The sequence below is a fragment of the Sus scrofa genome, chromosome 13, assembly GCF_054392235.1.
Source record: "Sus scrofa isolate SSC_HxYL_T2T_F1_AM1 chromosome 13, Sscrofa_HxYL_maternal_Yorkshire_Landrace_v2.0, whole genome shotgun sequence".
NCBI classification, from domain to species: Eukaryota; Metazoa; Chordata; class Mammalia; order Artiodactyla; family Suidae; genus Sus; species Sus scrofa.
Window position 1 is genome coordinate 90,348,991 of NC_139395.1, and position 16,975 is coordinate 90,365,965.

General features: G+C 36.3%; 1 protein-coding gene across 50 annotated transcripts in view; it reads left to right on the forward strand.

Annotated features, from left to right (window-relative positions):
* Positions 1-16,975, forward strand: part of CEP63 (centrosomal protein 63) — a 100,818-nt gene that overhangs the window by 8,441 nt on the left and 75,402 nt on the right. For 36 of the 50 annotated variants that reach the window (XR_014823932.1, XR_014823930.1, XR_002337692.2 and 33 more), the window contains 2 exons: positions 1,114-1,182; positions 2,117-2,294. Coding sequence is in view for 43 of the 50 variants with exons in the window: in XM_084989702.1 (XP_084845828.1) it covers positions 1,114-1,182; positions 2,117-2,294 (247 nt within the window). In the remaining 7 variants the exon portion in view is untranslated. Of the gene's footprint in view, positions 1-1,113; positions 1,183-2,116; positions 2,295-4,883; positions 4,931-16,975 lie in introns of all 50 variants that reach the window. The other 14 variants (XR_014823933.1, XM_084989718.1, XM_084989737.1 and 11 more) reach the window with 1 other exon arrangement.

A 16,975-nucleotide genomic window follows, 5' to 3' on the forward strand; every position in this document is an offset into this window, starting at 1 on the left:
AGGCATTAGAACAAAGGAGTAGAACTTCCACACTACAGTCTTTGGGAATTACCTAAAGACTGATTCAGGGTTGAGCTGTGAAAGTTTAAGGAAAAAAGCAGTTTCTCAGGAGAGAAAAGTAGTTTGACATTGATGAACAGTTTGAAGATTTGTGATGAGAGGAGAAACGTATAGGAGGTACTACTGATTGGCATGTCTGATTTTAAGGGTGTTTTTCCCTCCTTCCTTCTCACCTGCTTTTCTTTATGGTGTGTCTCTCTTTCTGTCCCAGTCTGTCTTATCTCCCCTTCTTTCTCTGGTAGACTCTTCTCTGGGGTTCTCTAGCTATGACCTGTTTGCATAGGGGGTAGGTCAAAGAGGGAAGGGAGTTGGAGGTAAGTTCATCACAGGCCAGGTTGAAATGCTCTGAAACTGCAAGCATGAATAAAACGGGTTTTCTGCCCTGGAGGGTTGAATAGTAAGGAAAAAAAATGTGCCCCCCAAGAATAAAAATAAAGTTTCCAGTGTGGTGTAACTCCTGTGAAATAACCTGTTAAGAACCAGGAGCAATGAAGTGCAGAGGAGGGAGGGCCCACATAGCAGCCTTCCAGGGAAGGAAGGTTGTTCTGGGAGCTTCTTGGGCCTGTCATCTAGAAGGTGTATAGGATTTCCCATGATGGACCAAGGAGTTCAAGCCTAGGGCATTTACCCTTTTTATGCTATCAAAACAAAACAAAAATACACTTTTCCTCTGACCTGTATGACCCCAAATTTCTTCCTCTCATTTTGTGGCAGTGTCCGTCTGCTTGATCACCCCACCTCTACCCACGCCCACCCTTATATGAAGAGGTAGGGATGTGACAGTGAGGTATTTTGATTTCACTCATGCAGAGGGAGTGCCAACAACAACTCATATCATTTTAGATTATTTTCTTCTAGTTTAAAATATATTTGGATCTAGTAGTTTTTGAAGAGGCATTCCTTGACTGCTTCTACACTTAGGATTCTTCCATCCTAAGAAGTGCTGCATTTTCTCATCGTTACTTGTATGCTTTCTTTCACATTCTTAAGTTTATAAGTTGGAATGTTAGAGCATAAAACATAAAATTTCTCCTGACTTTTTTACTTTCCCAGTTGCCAGAACAAAGGGGATTTGGTGATGGAGGCTTTGTTGGAAGGAATACAAAATCGTGGACATGAAGGGTAAGTTTGCTTTTGACCTTAAGCTTCTCAATGAATTTAAAAGGCATGTCTGAGTTAAGCCTCTGACTATTTTGTGCCTTGGGTACAGACGCAGAAGTGTGAGCAAAAGCTAGGCTGAACCATGTCATGTTGTGGACAGAATCTCCCTTTGGGGTGTTTGCCTGATCTCAGCCATGTGAGGCTTGTCTTCATCCCAGTTTAAGTTTTCTACTCTTAAAAAAGCGAAAGGCTATAGAAGTTGTGTGACACTAGGAACAAATGCTTTTTTAAAAAAGTATTTAAGGCCTAGTAGTTACCTCTGTGGCCATTCCTGGAAACTGCTTTGAATCCAGTACAGCTAGTCCACTTTTGTTTCCCACCTTTGCAATATCTGGCATCTCCTGAAACACCGAAGGACATTAGTAAGTTAACAGTAATGTAGGTTGCAGTAAGTTTCTAACAATCAGGTGGAAATAGTCAAAATGAATTTGGCTCAAGGATGAATTTCTTGAAACAGCTCTGAAAATTGTACTGTCATTTTTCCTGATAGCCTACTTGTTTCCAAAGTGCTTTATTTTGGCCAGCTGAAAAGGTGACATATGCTTGCCTGGATTCCTCTTGAAAATTTCCTCAACATTTTACAAAAGAGCTAGTTGCTAGTTGTGGAAGTCTCACCCACAAGCCAGACTTGAAACATCAGCCTGTATTTGACCAAATGACTTAGGCTTTAGGTTGGCTATTAGAGGAAGACAAACTATTCTGTGGAATAAGTAATCACCTTGTATGAGCATTAAAAGGAGAAGCTCAGAGATCCTGTTCTTTGCTTCTGATAATAGATTTGTTGACTTGTTCCACCTCGGGTAGGTTTACATCTGCTGTGTTTGTTTACATGTGAAAGATGAAAAGCCAGTTGGATATATGTTCTATGTTCCTAATGGTCTGTTTTTATTTATAGGGGATTTTTGACATCCTGTGAAGCAGAACTACAGGAGCTCATGAAACAGATTGACATAATGGTAGCTCATAAAAAATCTGAGTGGGAAGGACAGACACATGCTCTAGAAACTTGCCTGGATGTCCGTGAACGGGAACTCAAGGCTCTCAGGAGTCAGTTGGATATGAAACACAAAGAGGTAAAACAGATGATTTCTTGCTCTTTTTGATATTTTTACCTTGCCTTTTATAGTGAATATGTTTTCTTAAATATTTCTGAAGAAAGCATTTAAAAAGTTTTTGGAAATTCAATTTACTTAAACTAAAGCAAAACAAAGTTCACTTATTTCTTCCACTCCCACTGAAGCCTTACCTCTCAAAGCCACAAATCCATTTTCTGTATCTACGAACTTGTTTTTTGTTTACTTTTTTCTTCTTTTTTTCTTTCTTTCCTTCCTTTTTTTTGTTTTTGTAGATTGCACATGTAAGAGAGATCATAGGGTATCCGTCTATCTGAATTATTTCACTTAGGGTAATGCTATCAAGGTCCATCCATGTTGAGGCAAATGGCAACATTTCTTTTCTTTCTTTTAATAGCTGAATAGCATTCTATATACATATGTACTACAGTTTTTTTTTTTAAATAGATACTTAATCTGTTTCCACATCTTGGTTAATTATAAATAATACTGCAGTGAACCTGGAGTACATATAACTTTTTGAATTAGTTGGGGTTTTTGTTTGTTTTCTTAGATAAATACCCAGAGGTGGACTTGTTGTATTGTGTGGTAGTTCCATTTTTAATTTTTGAGGAATCACCATACTATTTTCCATAACGGTTGCACCAATTCACCGTCTCACCAATAGTGCACGAGGGTTCCCTTTAGTCCATATCATTGCCAACACTTGTTATTTGTTGTCCTTTTGATAACTGACATTCTGCAAAGTGTGAGTTGATACCTCTTTGTTTGTTTGGTTGTTGTTGTTTTTTTTCATTTTGTTTTATTTTTATGGCCACACGTACAGCGTATGGAGGTTCCTGGGCCAGGGACTGAATCCAAGCCCCAGCTGTGAGCTACACTGCAACTGCAGCAAAGCCAGATCCTTTTTAACCGACTGGGCTGGGGATCAAACCTATACCTCTTCATCACCCCAAGCCGCAGCAGTCAGATTCTTAACCCACTGTGCCACAGTGGAAACTCCACTTTGTGGTTTTGATTCGCATTTCCCTGATGATTAGTGATGTTGATCATCTTTTCATGTACCTGTTGGGCACTTGTATTTTCTTTGGATAAATATCTTTTTGGACCTTCTGCCCATTTTTTTCATTAGATAGTTTCATTTTTTGCAATTGAATTGTATGAGTTCTTTGCATATTTTAGATATCAACGCCTTGTCAGATACATGATTTGCAGTTATTCCCTCCCATTCATTAAGTTGCCTTTTCATTTTGTTAATGGTTTCCTTTGCTATGCAGAAGCTTTTTAGTTTGAATTAGTCCCACTTGTGTATTTTGCTTTTGCTGCTTTTGCTTTTGCCATTGGTATCAGATTCAAAATATCATTGACAAGACCTATATCAAGATTACTGCTTACTGCCTGTTTTCTTCCAGGAGTTTTATGGTTTCAGGTCTTATATTCAAGTCTTTAATCCATTTTAAGTTAATTTTTGTGAATGGTGTAAGATAATAGTCCAGCTTTCTTCTCTTGCAAGTTGCTGTACAGTTTTCCTGACATCATTTATTGAAGAGACTGTACTTTCCCTGTTGTATGTTTTTGGCTTATTTGTCATAAATTAATTGGCTGTATACATACGGGTTTATTTCTGTGCTATTCTGTTCCATTGATCTAAGTCACTGTTTTTATGCTAATACCCTATTGCTGTATGTAATAATAGCCTTATTACATTTCTTTGAAATTACATTTCTTTGAAATTAGAGAACGTGGTGCCTCCAGCTTTGTTCTTCCTCAAGATCACTTCGGCTATTCAATTCCATACAAATTTTAGGACTTTTTTCATTCTATTTCTATGAAAAACACCATTGGAATTTTGATAGGGATTGTGCTGAATCTTTAGATTGCTTTGGATAGTATGACCATTTTAACAGTATTAATTCTTTCAACCATGAACATAGAATATCTTTGCATTTATTTGTATCTTTTTTTCATTTCTTTACTGTCTTATAGTTTTCAGTTTACAGGTCTTTTACCTCCTTGATTAAGTTTATTCTTAGGTATTTTATTCTTTTTGATGCAGTTATAAATGGGATTACTTTCTTAATTTCTCTTTTTGATAGTTTGTTATTATTTAAAGACACACAGTCAACTTTTGTGTATTGATATTGTATCCTGCAACTTTATTAAATTCATTTATTAGTTCCATTAGTTTCTGGTGTAGTATTTAGGGTTTCCTAGCTATAGTTTCATGCCATCTGCAAACAGTGACAGTTTTACTTCTTTGTTTCCAATTTGGATGCCTTTTATTTCTTTTTCTTGCCTAATTATTCTGGCTAGGACTTCCAATACTATGTTGAATAAAAGTGGTGAGAGTGGACATCCTTGTCTTGTTCCTGATCTTAGAGGAAGGGCTATAAGCTTTTTAACAATGAGTCTGATGTTAGTTGTAGGCTTGTCTGTACAGCCTTAATTATGTTGAGTTATGTTCCTTCTACACCTGCTTTGTTGAGAGAATTTATCATAAATGGATTTGAATTTTGTCAAATGCTTTTTATGCATCTACTGAGATAATTTTTTGTGTTAATGTGGTATATTGCATTGATTGATTTATAGATGTTGGATCATCCCTGCATCTCTGGAATAAATCTCACTTGATCATGGTATGTGATCCTTTTAATTTATTGCTGAATTTGGTTTGCTGATATCTTGTTGAGAACTTTTGCATCTGTGTTCATCAGGCATATTAGCTTGTTAAAAAAATTTTTTTTTTGGCACTCTGTTCTGGTTTTGATTTCAGACTAATACTGGCCTCATAAAATGTATTTAGAAAAGGTCCTCCCTTTTCTATTTTTTGAAAGAATTTGAGAAGGATTGGTACCATTCCTTCTTTGAATGTTTAGTAGAATTCACCATTGAAACCATCTGGTCTTAGACTTTTGTTTGTTGGGAGTTTTTGATTAGTGATTCAATCTCCTTGATAGTAATTGGTCTGTTTAGATTTTCTTTCTCATCATGATTCAGTCTTAGTTGCTTATATGTTTGTAGGAGTTTATCCATTACTTCTAGTTTGTCCAACTTGTTGGCACATAATGGTTTATAGTAGTCTTTATGATTCTTTGTATTTCTGTGGTATAGTAACATCTCCTTCATTTGTGACTTATTTGAGTCTTTTCTTTTCCTGGGTGAGTCTACCTAAAGTTTTATCAATTTTATTTATCTTTTTACAGAACTAGCCATCTCTTAGTTTCATTGATCTTTTTTGTTTTCTTTTTAGTCTCTATTTTGTTTACTTTTGCTCTGTATTTCCCTTCTACTAATGTTGGGCTTTGTTCTTCTTTTTCTAGTTCCTTAAGGTATAAAGTTAGGTTGTTTGTCTGAGACTTTTCTTGTTTCTTAAGTACATATTTATCACTGTGAACTTCCTTCATAGAATTGTTTTTGATACAGCCCATAAATTTTGGTATACTACATTTCCATTTTGTTTTTCTCAAGGTATTTTAAAATTTCTCTTTTGATGTCTTCTTTAACCCATTGGTTATTCAGCAGCATGTTGTTTAATCCCCACATATTTGTGTATTTTCCTTTTTTCTTCATATAATTTCTCATTCCATGCCATTGTGACTGGGAAAAATGCTTGATATGATTTTAGTCCTCTTATATTTATTAAGACTTGATCTGTGGCCTAACATGAGAACTATCTTGGAAAATGTTCCATATGCACTTGAGAAAAATGTATATTCTGTTGCTTTTTATTCCTTCAGCCACTATGTCTTTTTGTTGAAGGATTTAGTTGCTTTTGGATGGAATGTCCTATAAATAAATATCTGTTAAGTCCATCTGGTCTAACGTGTTATTTAAGGCCAATATTTCCTTACTGATTTTCTGTCTGAATGATCTTTCTGTTGATGTAAGTGAGATACTAAAGTTTCCTCCTATTATTGTATTGCTGTCTGTGGCTCCCTTAAGTCTGTTAATAATAGTGTTAATAGTGTTAATAATATTTAGGTGCCCCCATGTTGGGTCTATAAATATTTATAAATGTTATATTCTCTTATTGGGATTGACCCCTTTGTCATAATATGTCCTTCTTTGACATTTATTAAAGTATTTATTTTACAGTCTTTTTTTTTCTTATATAAATATAGCTACTCCACCTTTCTTTTAGGCTTCCATTTGTGTGGAATGTCTTTCTCCATCCATTCACTTTCATTCTGTGTCCTTACCTCTAAAGTGTGTCTCTTGTAGGCAGCATATATAGATGTGTTTTACTTTGTATTCCTTCAGCCACTATGTCTTTTTGTTGAAGGATTTAGTCCATTTATGTTTAAAGTAATTATTGATAGGTGTGTGCTATCGTCATTTTCTTAATTGTTTTCTAGCAGTTTTTGTAGTTCCTCTCCATTCCTTTCTTCTCTTGCTTGCTTCTTTTGTGGTTTGATGACTTACTGTAGTGGTATGCTTATATCCCTTTCTCTTTTTCTTTTGTATACTTACTATAGGTTTTTGCTTCCTGGTTACCATGAGACTTATATATAAGAATTTATATCTGTAACAGGCTATTTTAACTTGATAACAACTGAAGTTTTATTCCTTTCTCTAAAGCTCAACATTTACTCTCACATTTTGTGTTTTTGATTTCACATTTTTACATATTTTTATCTTGTGTATCCTTTAGCTAATTATCATATCAGTTTTGTTTTTTAACCTTTATACTAGATTTATAAGTAATTAACCCACTACCTTTACTATATATTTGCTTTTATAGTGAGACTTGGTCTTTCATATGTGTTCTTGTTACTAATTTGTGTTCTTCCTTTTTAGCTTGAAGATGTCCCTTTAAAATTTCTTGTACGTTCAGTTTATTGGTGATAAACTCCTTTAAGTTTTGTTTATTTGGAAAGCTATTTTTATCTCTCCTTTGATTTGAATGAAGCTTTGCTGGGTAGAGTATTCCTGGTGGGAAGTTTTCTTCTTTCAGCACTTTGAATGCGTCATGTTTTCTGGCATGCAAAGTTTGTGCTGAAAAATCTGCTGATAGTCTTATGAGGATTCCCTGTACAAAATGAGCCATTTTTGCCTTGCAGATTTTTGTCTTTAACTTTTGATATTTTAATTATAATGTGTTTTGGTGTGGGTCTTTTTTATGTGACATCATCTTATTTTGAACACTCAGGGTTTTCTGGATCTAGATGTCTATTTTCTTCCCCAAGTGAAGAAAGTTTTCAACCTTTTTTTTTTTTTTTTTTTTTTTTCCCCAAATAAGATTTCTTCCCCTTTCTCTCTTCTCTTTTTAGGAGTCCTACAAAGTGAAGGTTAGTCTCTTTGATGTTGATCCATACATCCTTTCTACACATTTTTTCCTTCTTTTTTCTTTTTGTTGCTCTTCACATTTTTTTCATTCTTTTTTCTTTTTGCTGCTTTGGTTGGGTGAATTCCACAGCTTTGTCTTCGAGTTGACTGATCCTTTCTTCTGCTTCTTCTAGTCTGCTGTTGAATTACTTTGGTGTATTCTTCAGTTCAGTTTTGGGATTCTTAATTCTGTGACTTCTACTTAATATTTTTCCATTCTCTTTGATGAAGTTATCACTGTGCTTATCCATTGTTCTCCCTAGTTCATGAGCATCTTTATGACCATTAGTTTGAACCCTTTATTAGGTAAATTACTTACCTCCATTTAATTACAGTTTTTTTTTCCCCCCCTGAGGTTTATCTTGTTATTTCATTTGGAACATATTCCTCTGTTGCTTCATTTTACTTGACTCTGTTGGTTTCTATCTAGTAGGTGAAACACCTGCCTCTTCTAGTCTTGAAGGATTTGCCTTCTATAGGAGATCAACCTTGCTGTTTAACCTTACTTCAGCTTCTCGTTGTCTTTCAACCCTCTGTGCTTGTCCAGGAAGCCTGTTATACTTTTAATAACTCCCAGTAGTTGAGGATATGCCAGGGCTTGTCATTATCCCAAAGTGGAGGATCTTGGCACCTAGATTCAGACTGACTAGAGGCTGGACCCTCAGGCAGCAGCTTTTAAAGTAGGCAAATATATGCAGTTCTGAGGGGCTGCACGGGTAAGCCACATTGGTTCTCAGAGCCAGGTTACCTGGAGGTGTCTATGTGGGCTCTAAAAGAGCTGTTTTCTGGGTGATGCTAGTGTGCTGGCACAAGGCAGAGGGAGAGTGCCAAGATGGTATTCACAGCTTACATTCCTTGAGGGCAGCTCCATAGGCCCCTAAATGTGAGTCAAAACAAGTAAAGAGGAGTCTTTCATAGAAAACCTGGGGAATGTACTTCATTATGCTTTCTGTGCAGTGCCCTGGGGTGGTAGCCTGCCAAGAACTATTCCTCCCATTGCCACAGTCTTGTGGGATCTAGGAATGCAAGCTCCTCTAGTCACTGGAGCAGTCATGGTTTGTCCCCTAAGTGCCAGCTGTGTATATAGCTACCCTCTAGGAGATACTGATACACTGGAGGCATCAGAGTATGAGAGCAAAGATAGCACCTGCCCTCCAAGGTCTCTGGACAGGATTACTATCAACCCCAAGACGAGTGCTTAATCAGAAACTCACCCCTCAGGCAACAGTCATGATGATCAATTAATAGTTCACCTTCACAGACAGATTGAGCTCCCAGATCTGTTGCCTCTTGCTCTTCCCTTCATATGGTAGCTGTTTATGAACTCTTTCTTCTTGGGCTGCAGTCCTTTAGGGACCATAAATAAAGGCCCTACTGACTTACCAGAGCCAATTGATGTAGAGGTGTCTCCTACAGCAGTCACAAAAATCCAGGCACCAGACAGGGGTGTGAGCTCCTTTCTGGGTGTCATCTGTTATATTCCCTTGGGACCCAGATTACAAGTTCTCCTGGCCTCCAGAGCCAGGTAATCAAGAATCATATCCTGGGCAGCAGCTGAAAAAATCAGGATACCAAATGTGTGTAAGGGCTTCCTTCCTGGAAAGACTAGTGCACTGGAGCATGGCAAAGGTGATACCTACCAGTCTTTGTTCCCACAGACTGTTCCAGCAGGTTCCTAGATGTGTGTGTTAGATGCCTGTCCCTCAGACAAAGATTTTAATATAAGTAGGTGAGCCTCCTTCTCTTTAATTCTAGGCATGATTGGCTGCCTCTGAGCTGGGCTCTGGGATGGGCACGTGAGCCCTATAGGAGGCATTTCTCAGATTGCTATTGTTTTGTGGCTCTTGGAACATACGACCCATTGGCTTTCAAAAATTAGATGTTTGGGAGGCTCATCTCTTAAGTGTAGGTCTTAAAAGTTGGGGTGTTCATTGTGGGGTTTGAGCCCTTTGCTCCTCAGAGAGAGCTCTAGATTTTGAGTTCCCTTCTGGTTGTTGGTTGCTATACCATGGGAGAGGTTTAAGATGAGATTGAGTCTCTGTCTACCCTATAGGCTTTTATATCGTTTTCTTCTTGTTTGCCCAATGTATAGTCATCACTCAACTAGCCTTTAGGTTTTTTTTTTGTAAGGAGAAATTGTTCCATATTTAACTGTATATCCAGTGAATCTGGGAAGAGGTGAGTTCAGGATCTTGAACTGGTGATACTGTCTTTTTCATAATGCAGAGAAACTATTTGTGTGTCAGATTAGTTTCTATTCTGTTTTTTAATTCTGACGGTTTCTTTCAGAAGAAAAATTCATTGGTGAAAATGCATAAGAATATTAATTTAGTCCAAGGATCATCTTATGTTGGTCACATGCAATACATATATAACTAATTTAAGAAAATGTTAAGAGTGTCGCATGTTGTTTGTAAAACATTCTATTACATGTCCATATTAACAATCACCGAGTTTAGTAAACATTGCTTTTGGCCTCATTGTATGATTAGTGTAAAAAGTTAAGCCCCAAATTCAATAATTTTCTTCTTTTGGCTAGATTTAAAATAAAAGTCAGAAAAATCTTTTTAAAAAATTTGTATTTGCATTTGTTGAAAATTAGAACAAAAGAAAGAAAAGAGGAAAATAAAAATTATTTGCAATTTTACCACCCATAGTTATCGGTGACTTTGGGGAAAAGTTTAATAGTATTTCTAGTTGATTTCTCTTTATTTAGCTGGTATGGTAAAAATTACATTGAATATTGGAAGGGAAGCAGAAAGCATTTTTACGTGCAAGAATTACCTCTAGATTTCTGACATGAATGTCAATCTTAGAAGGGTTGGAAGAGTTGTATGGAAACACTGGTCCCAAGCCCACTTGAATGGGCTTTTCCCTCAGTAGGATCACCACTCATTAGTGCTGTTCTTCATCTTTAGCGGCACTTACGTGAGTGATACACTGAGATTGTGACTCTGGTGATAAGTGAGACTTATCAAGAATATTATATATTTCATGTCACAGGGAAGGAGTTAGTTTTCATAAAGTGGTTTTTTGGTTTTTGTTTTGTTTTGTTTTAATTTCAATGTCAAGAGAATCTTAATGGTTGGCCATTTGCATTTTGGGTCAAAGTAGTACAGTCGATTGCTGAACAGTATGGGGGCCAGGGGCTTCTAATCCATGTATAACTTTATAGCTAAACGCAGTCAAATCCATGTATAACATTGTAGCTAACTCTCCTTGTCTGTTATTCCACATTTGTGAATTTATGTAGTACTGTAGTATTTATTGAAAAAGTCCTTGTATAAATGGACCCATGCATTTCAACCATGTTGTTCAGGGGTCAACTGTACATAGGAACATTGGCTGTGTTAGATTCAGTGTTCTGAGAATGCCACTTGCTAAACTGGAATTCACTTTAAAATTTGGGTAGACTTTTGAGAGGATATTTTGAAGTTGCACTTTATGCAAAGATATAGAAGGGGGTGAAAAAGTATATGGAATCACAATCATATTTGACTTTTTCAAAATTGTAATTTAGGTAGGGTCAATACTCTTTGGCAGGGTACTTTAGTTACCACTTCCTTTATTTCTCTTCATAAAACAACAGAAGTTCTGTTTAGTAAGTTAAAAGTAATAGCAGTTTCCTAGTTAAAAAACACTGTACAGTTGACCCTTGAACAGCCTGGGAGTTAGGGGCACTGATCCCCCATGCAGTTGAAAATCCACATATAACTTTGCAGTTGGCCCTCGTATCTAGTTTTGAACACATGGATTCAATGAACTTCAGATGTTATAGTACTTGTTATAGTACTGTAGTACATATTTATTGAAAAACGTCCATGTATAAGGCGACCTGTGCAGTTCAAACCCATGTTGTTCAGGGGTTAACTGTATATCTAGATATCTAAGTTGTTTATTTTGTTAGAAGCACAAATTAAGAGAATTACCTCATGTATAATCATGAGAATAGTCACTCTGAAGCTGTTTAAACTTATTCCTGTAGCTTAGTTTTGATGTCAAGGGCATTACTGCATTACAGGCAGGCCTTGTTTTATTAGCACTTTGCTGTACGGTGCTTTGCAGATGGTGTGTGGAAGGATTGCGAAAGCCTTGTGTTGAACAACTCTTGGCACCATTTTCCCAACATCATTTGAGTGATTCTTGTCTCTGTCAGATTTTGGTAATTCTTAAAATATTTCAAACTCTTTACCAGCATAAAGATTATGACTCATTGAAGGCTCAGATTATGGTTAGCATTTTTTGAACAATAAAGTATTTTTAGGAGTTCCCGTCGTGATGCAGCAGAAACGAATCCAACTAGGAACCATGAGGTTGTGGGTTTGATCCCTGGCCTTGCTCAGTAGGCTAAGGATCTGGCGTTGCCGTTAGCTGTGGTGTAGGTCGCAGACAGGGCTTGGATCCAGCATTGCTGTGGCTGTGGTGTACGCTGGCAGCAACAGCTCCGATTAGACCCCTCACCTGGGAACCTCCATGTGCTACGAGTGCGGCCCTAAAAAGACCAAAGACCAAACAAACAAACAAAAAAACACAATAAAGTATTTTTAAAATTAAGACATGTACATTGTTTTTTAAACATGATGCTTTTGCACCCCTAGTAGACTACAGTGCAGTGTAAACATAATGTTCACATGCACTGGGAAACTAAAAAATTCATGTGACTGTTTTCATTGCAATAGTTGCTTTATTTTGGTGGTCCAGAAGGAATCTGCAGTATCTCTGAGGTATGTCTGTACTTAATACTTTAAAGAGAAATTAAAGGGATTATATAGATAGGTTCCTTGGTAAGGATTTGAGTAGTACAAATTTGGTCTGAGGACTTAAAAGATATTTAGAAATGTAGCTGACTGGTTGATTTGCTGCTTCATTGATTGGGTTGCTGAAAGTTGATTACGTTTCTAGAGATAAAGTGCTAATTAAAGGAATCTATTCCATAGAGTTTGTCTGTGAAATTGTAATTTCACTGTATTATTGGTGATAACATGTTTATAATCTACTTTGATCTGTACATGATAGAAGAACTAGAATATAGGGCTTTTAAGTTTTCATCATTTTTATTTGTTTGAAAGTTTCAGGCCTAGAAGCAGCTAGTCCTGTGGTATAAACCAGTGCTACTCAAATGACAGGTCCATGTGAGATAAAAGCCTTGGACCAGAATCTAAATCAGTGCATTGCGTCTTTTACCTCACTGAAGGTTTTGCTGTATAAAAATGGCAGTTGCACTAAACAGTGTTTTGTAATGTATTTGATTCACATTTTGCTTCAAGGTTCTAATCTCATGTTTGATTGCTGTTGTGACCAGCTCCAGCCCATCTCCAGATCATACTTGGAGGAATACTAGTATAAAGAACGCTTTTCTTTTCTTTTCCTTTTTTTTTTTTCTTTTTTGCTTTTTTAGAGCCACACCCGAGGCATATGGGAGTTCCGAGGCTAGGGGTCGAATCCAAGCTACAGCTGCCAGCAACACTGGATCCTTAACCCTCTGAACAAGGCCAGGGATCAAACCTGCATCCTCATGGATACTAGTCAGATTCATTGCTACACCATGATGGAAACTCCCAACAACTCGTTTTTTAAGTGAATGCTTTATATGTTTTCTGATTATGCTGTTGGGATTGGATTGGTTTTAATGGACATTTTTGCTGATGTTACCTCCTAATGCTCTATAGAGCAGCAGGTAGAACCAATGAAACAAGTAAGGAATTTTGAGTCCTGGCTGTGCCTTTTTTCAGTTAAATGGGCTTGGACAAATAATTTAACCTCTCTAAGCCTGTTTCATCATGTGTAAAATTAGGATATAATCTCTATGTCCTAGTGTGAAGGTTGAGTTACTATTTAAGAAACCACTTTGAAAACTCTAAATTGTATTTATTTACTAATTTTTAATTTTTTTAATTTTTTTTTATTTTCCCACTGTAATAATTTTTTAAATTATAGTTGATTTGCAGTGTTCTGGCAATTTCTACTGTACAGCAAAGTGACCCAGTTACTCATATTATCTTCCATCATGTTCCATCACAAGTGATTGGATGTAGTTCCCTGTACTACTCAGCAGAATCTGATTGCTTATCCACTCCAAATGGAATAGTTTGCATCTACTAATCCCAAACTCCCAGTCTGTCCCACTCTCTCCCCCTCGGCAACCACAAGCCTGTTCTCCATGTCCATGAGTTTATTTCTTTTCTATAGATAGTTTCATTTGTGCCATATATTAGATTCCAGTTATAAGTGATATCATATGGTATTTGTCTTTCTCTTTTTGACTTGCTTCACTTAGTATGAGTCTCTAGTTCTACCCATGTTGCTGCAAATTGCATTATTTTGTCTTTTTTATGGCTGGGTAGTATTCCATTGTGTGTTATACCACATCTCAATCCATTCATCTGTTAATGGACATTTAGGTTGTTTCCGTATCTGGGCTATTGTGAATAGTGCAGCAGTGAATGTAGGTGTGCATGTCTTTTTGAATGAAAGTTTTGTCTGGATATATGCGCAGGAGAGGGATTGCTGGATCATGTAGTAGTTCTATATTTAGTTTTCCAAGGTACCTCTATATTGTTTTCCATAGTGTTTTACCAGTTTACATTCCCACCAACAGTTTAGGAGGGATTCCCTTATCTCCGAACCCTCTCTAGCATTTGTAGACTTATTAGTGGTAGCTGTTCTGACTGGCGTGAGGTGGTACCTCATCGTAGTTTTAATTTGCATTTCTCTAATAATTAGTGATGTTGAGCATTTTTCCATGTGCTTGTTGAAGAAATGTCTTTTTAGGTCTTCTGCCCGTTTTTCAATTGGGTTGTTTGTATTTTTGCTGTTGAGTTGTATGAGTTGTTTGTTTATTTTGGAGATTAAGCCCTTGTCAGTTGCATGTTTGCAATTATTTTCTCCCATTCCTTAGGTTGTCTTTTTTTTTTTTTTTTTTTATGGTTTCCTTTGCTGTGTTTGCAAGTTTGATTAGGTCCCATTGGTTTATTTTTTGTTTTTATTTCTATTCCTTTGGGCGACTGACCTAAGAAAATATTTGTATGGTTAATGTCAGAATGTTTTGCCTGTGTTCTATTTTAGGATTTTATGGTGTCTTACCTTGTGTTTAATTCTTTAAGCCATACTGAATTTATTTTTGTTCATGGTATGAGGGTATGTTCTAGTTTCATTGATTTACATGCAGCTTTCTAGTTTTTCCAGCACCACTTGCTGAAGTGACTTTTTCCATTTTATATTCTTACTTCTTTGTTGAAGATTAATTGACCACAAATGTCTGGGTTTATTTCTGGGTTCTCTATTCTGTTCAACTGGTTTATATGTCTGTTTTGGTACCAGTACCACACTGTCTTGATTACCAGTACCACACTGTCTTGATTACCATTTGTAACATTGCCTAAAGTCTGGGAGAGTTATCCCTCCTGCTTAGTTTTTTCTCCTCGGGATTGCTTTGGCAATTAGGGGTCCTTTATGGTTTCATAAATTTTTGGATTGTTTGTTGCAGTTCTGTGAAAAATGTCATGGATAATTTGATAGGGATTGCATTGAATCTGTAGATTGCTTTGGGTAATATAGCCATTTTAACGATATTAATCCTTCCAATCCAGGAGCATGGAGTATCTCTGCATTTTTGAATCCCCTTTAATTTCCTTCATTAATGTTTTATAGTTCTCAGCATATAAGTCTTTCACCTCCTGGTCAAGTTTATTACTAGGTATTTAATTTTTGGAAGTGTGATTTTAAGAGGTATTGTATTTTTATATTCCTTTTCTAATATTTCATTGTTTGTATACAGAAATGCAGCCGATTTTGAATGCTAATTTTGTATCCTGCTACTTTGCTGAATTCATCGATCATTTATTTTACATGGAATCCTTAGGGTTTTCTGTATATAGTATCATGTCATCTGCATACAGTGACAGTTTTACCTCTTCTCGTCCAGTTTGGATACCTTTTATTTCTTTTCTTTGTCTGATTGCTGTGGCTAGGACTTCCAGTACTATTTAAATAAAAGTGGTAAGGAAAAAAAAAAAGTGGTGAGAGTGGGCATTCTTGTCTTGATCCAGATTTTAGCGGGAAGGCTTTCAGCTTTTATTTGTTGAGTATTATATTGGCTGTGGCTTTGTCATAAATGGCTTTTATTATGGCAAGGTATGTTCCCTCTATACCCACTTTGGTAAGAATTTTTATCATGGATGGATGATGGGTTTTGTCAAATGCTTTTTCTGAATCTATTGAGATGGTCATGTGGTTTTTGACTTTTTTTGTTAATATGGTGGATGACGTTGATTGATTTGCTTATGTTGAACTTGGAATGAATCCCACTTGGACATGGTGTATGATGTTTTTATGTGTTGTTGGATTCAGTTGGTTGGTTAAAATTTTGTTGAGAATTTTTGCATCTATATTCATTAAAGATACTGGCCTATAATTTTTTTTTTTGGTAGTATCTTTGTCTGGTTTTGGTATTAGGGTGATGGTGGCTTCATAGAATGTCTTTGGGAATGTTCTTTCTTCTTCAACCTCTTGGAAAAGTTTAAGAAGGATAGGGTATAAGTTCTTTGTATGTTTGGTAGAATTTGCCTATGAAGCCACCTGGTCCTGGAATTTTGTTTGTGGGGACTGTTTTTATTACATATTCAGTTCCATTTCTAGTAATTTCTGTTCAAATGATATATTTCTTGATTCAGTTTTGATGGGCTCTATGTCTCAAGAAAGCTGTCCATTTCTTCTACGTTGTCAAATTTGTTGGCATATAATTGTTCATAGTATTCTTTTATGGTTTTTTATATTTCTGCAGTATCTGTTGAGATTGCTCCTTTTTCATTTTTTATTTTGATTATTTGGGTTCCCTCTTCTTGGTGAGTCTGGCCAGAGGTTTGTTGATTTTGTTGACCCTTTCAAATAACCACCTCTTGGTTTTATTGATTTTTTTTTTCCTGTTGTTTTTGAATCTCTATTTTCTTGATTTCCTCTCTGATCTTTGTGATTTCCTTCGTTCCTCTGCCTTTAGGGTTTTTTTTGTTCTTCTTTTTCTAATTCTTTTAGGTAGTAGGTTAAGTTGTCCATTTGAGATTTTTCTTCTTTTTTGAGGAAGGCCTTTATCACTATGAACTTCCCTCTAAGAACTGCTTTTGGGTTTTTTTTTTTTTTAATCTCATAGTTTTTTTTATTACTCAATTAATTTTATTATATTTATAGTTGTGCAGTGATAATCACAACCAAATTTTATAGCATTTCCATCCCAAACCCCCAGCACATCCCCCACCCCCCAACCCGTCTCCTTTGAAAACCATAAGTTTTTCAAAGTCCGTGAGTCAGTATCTGTTCTGCAAAGAAGTTCATTGTGTCCTTTTTTTTAGATATAAGTGATA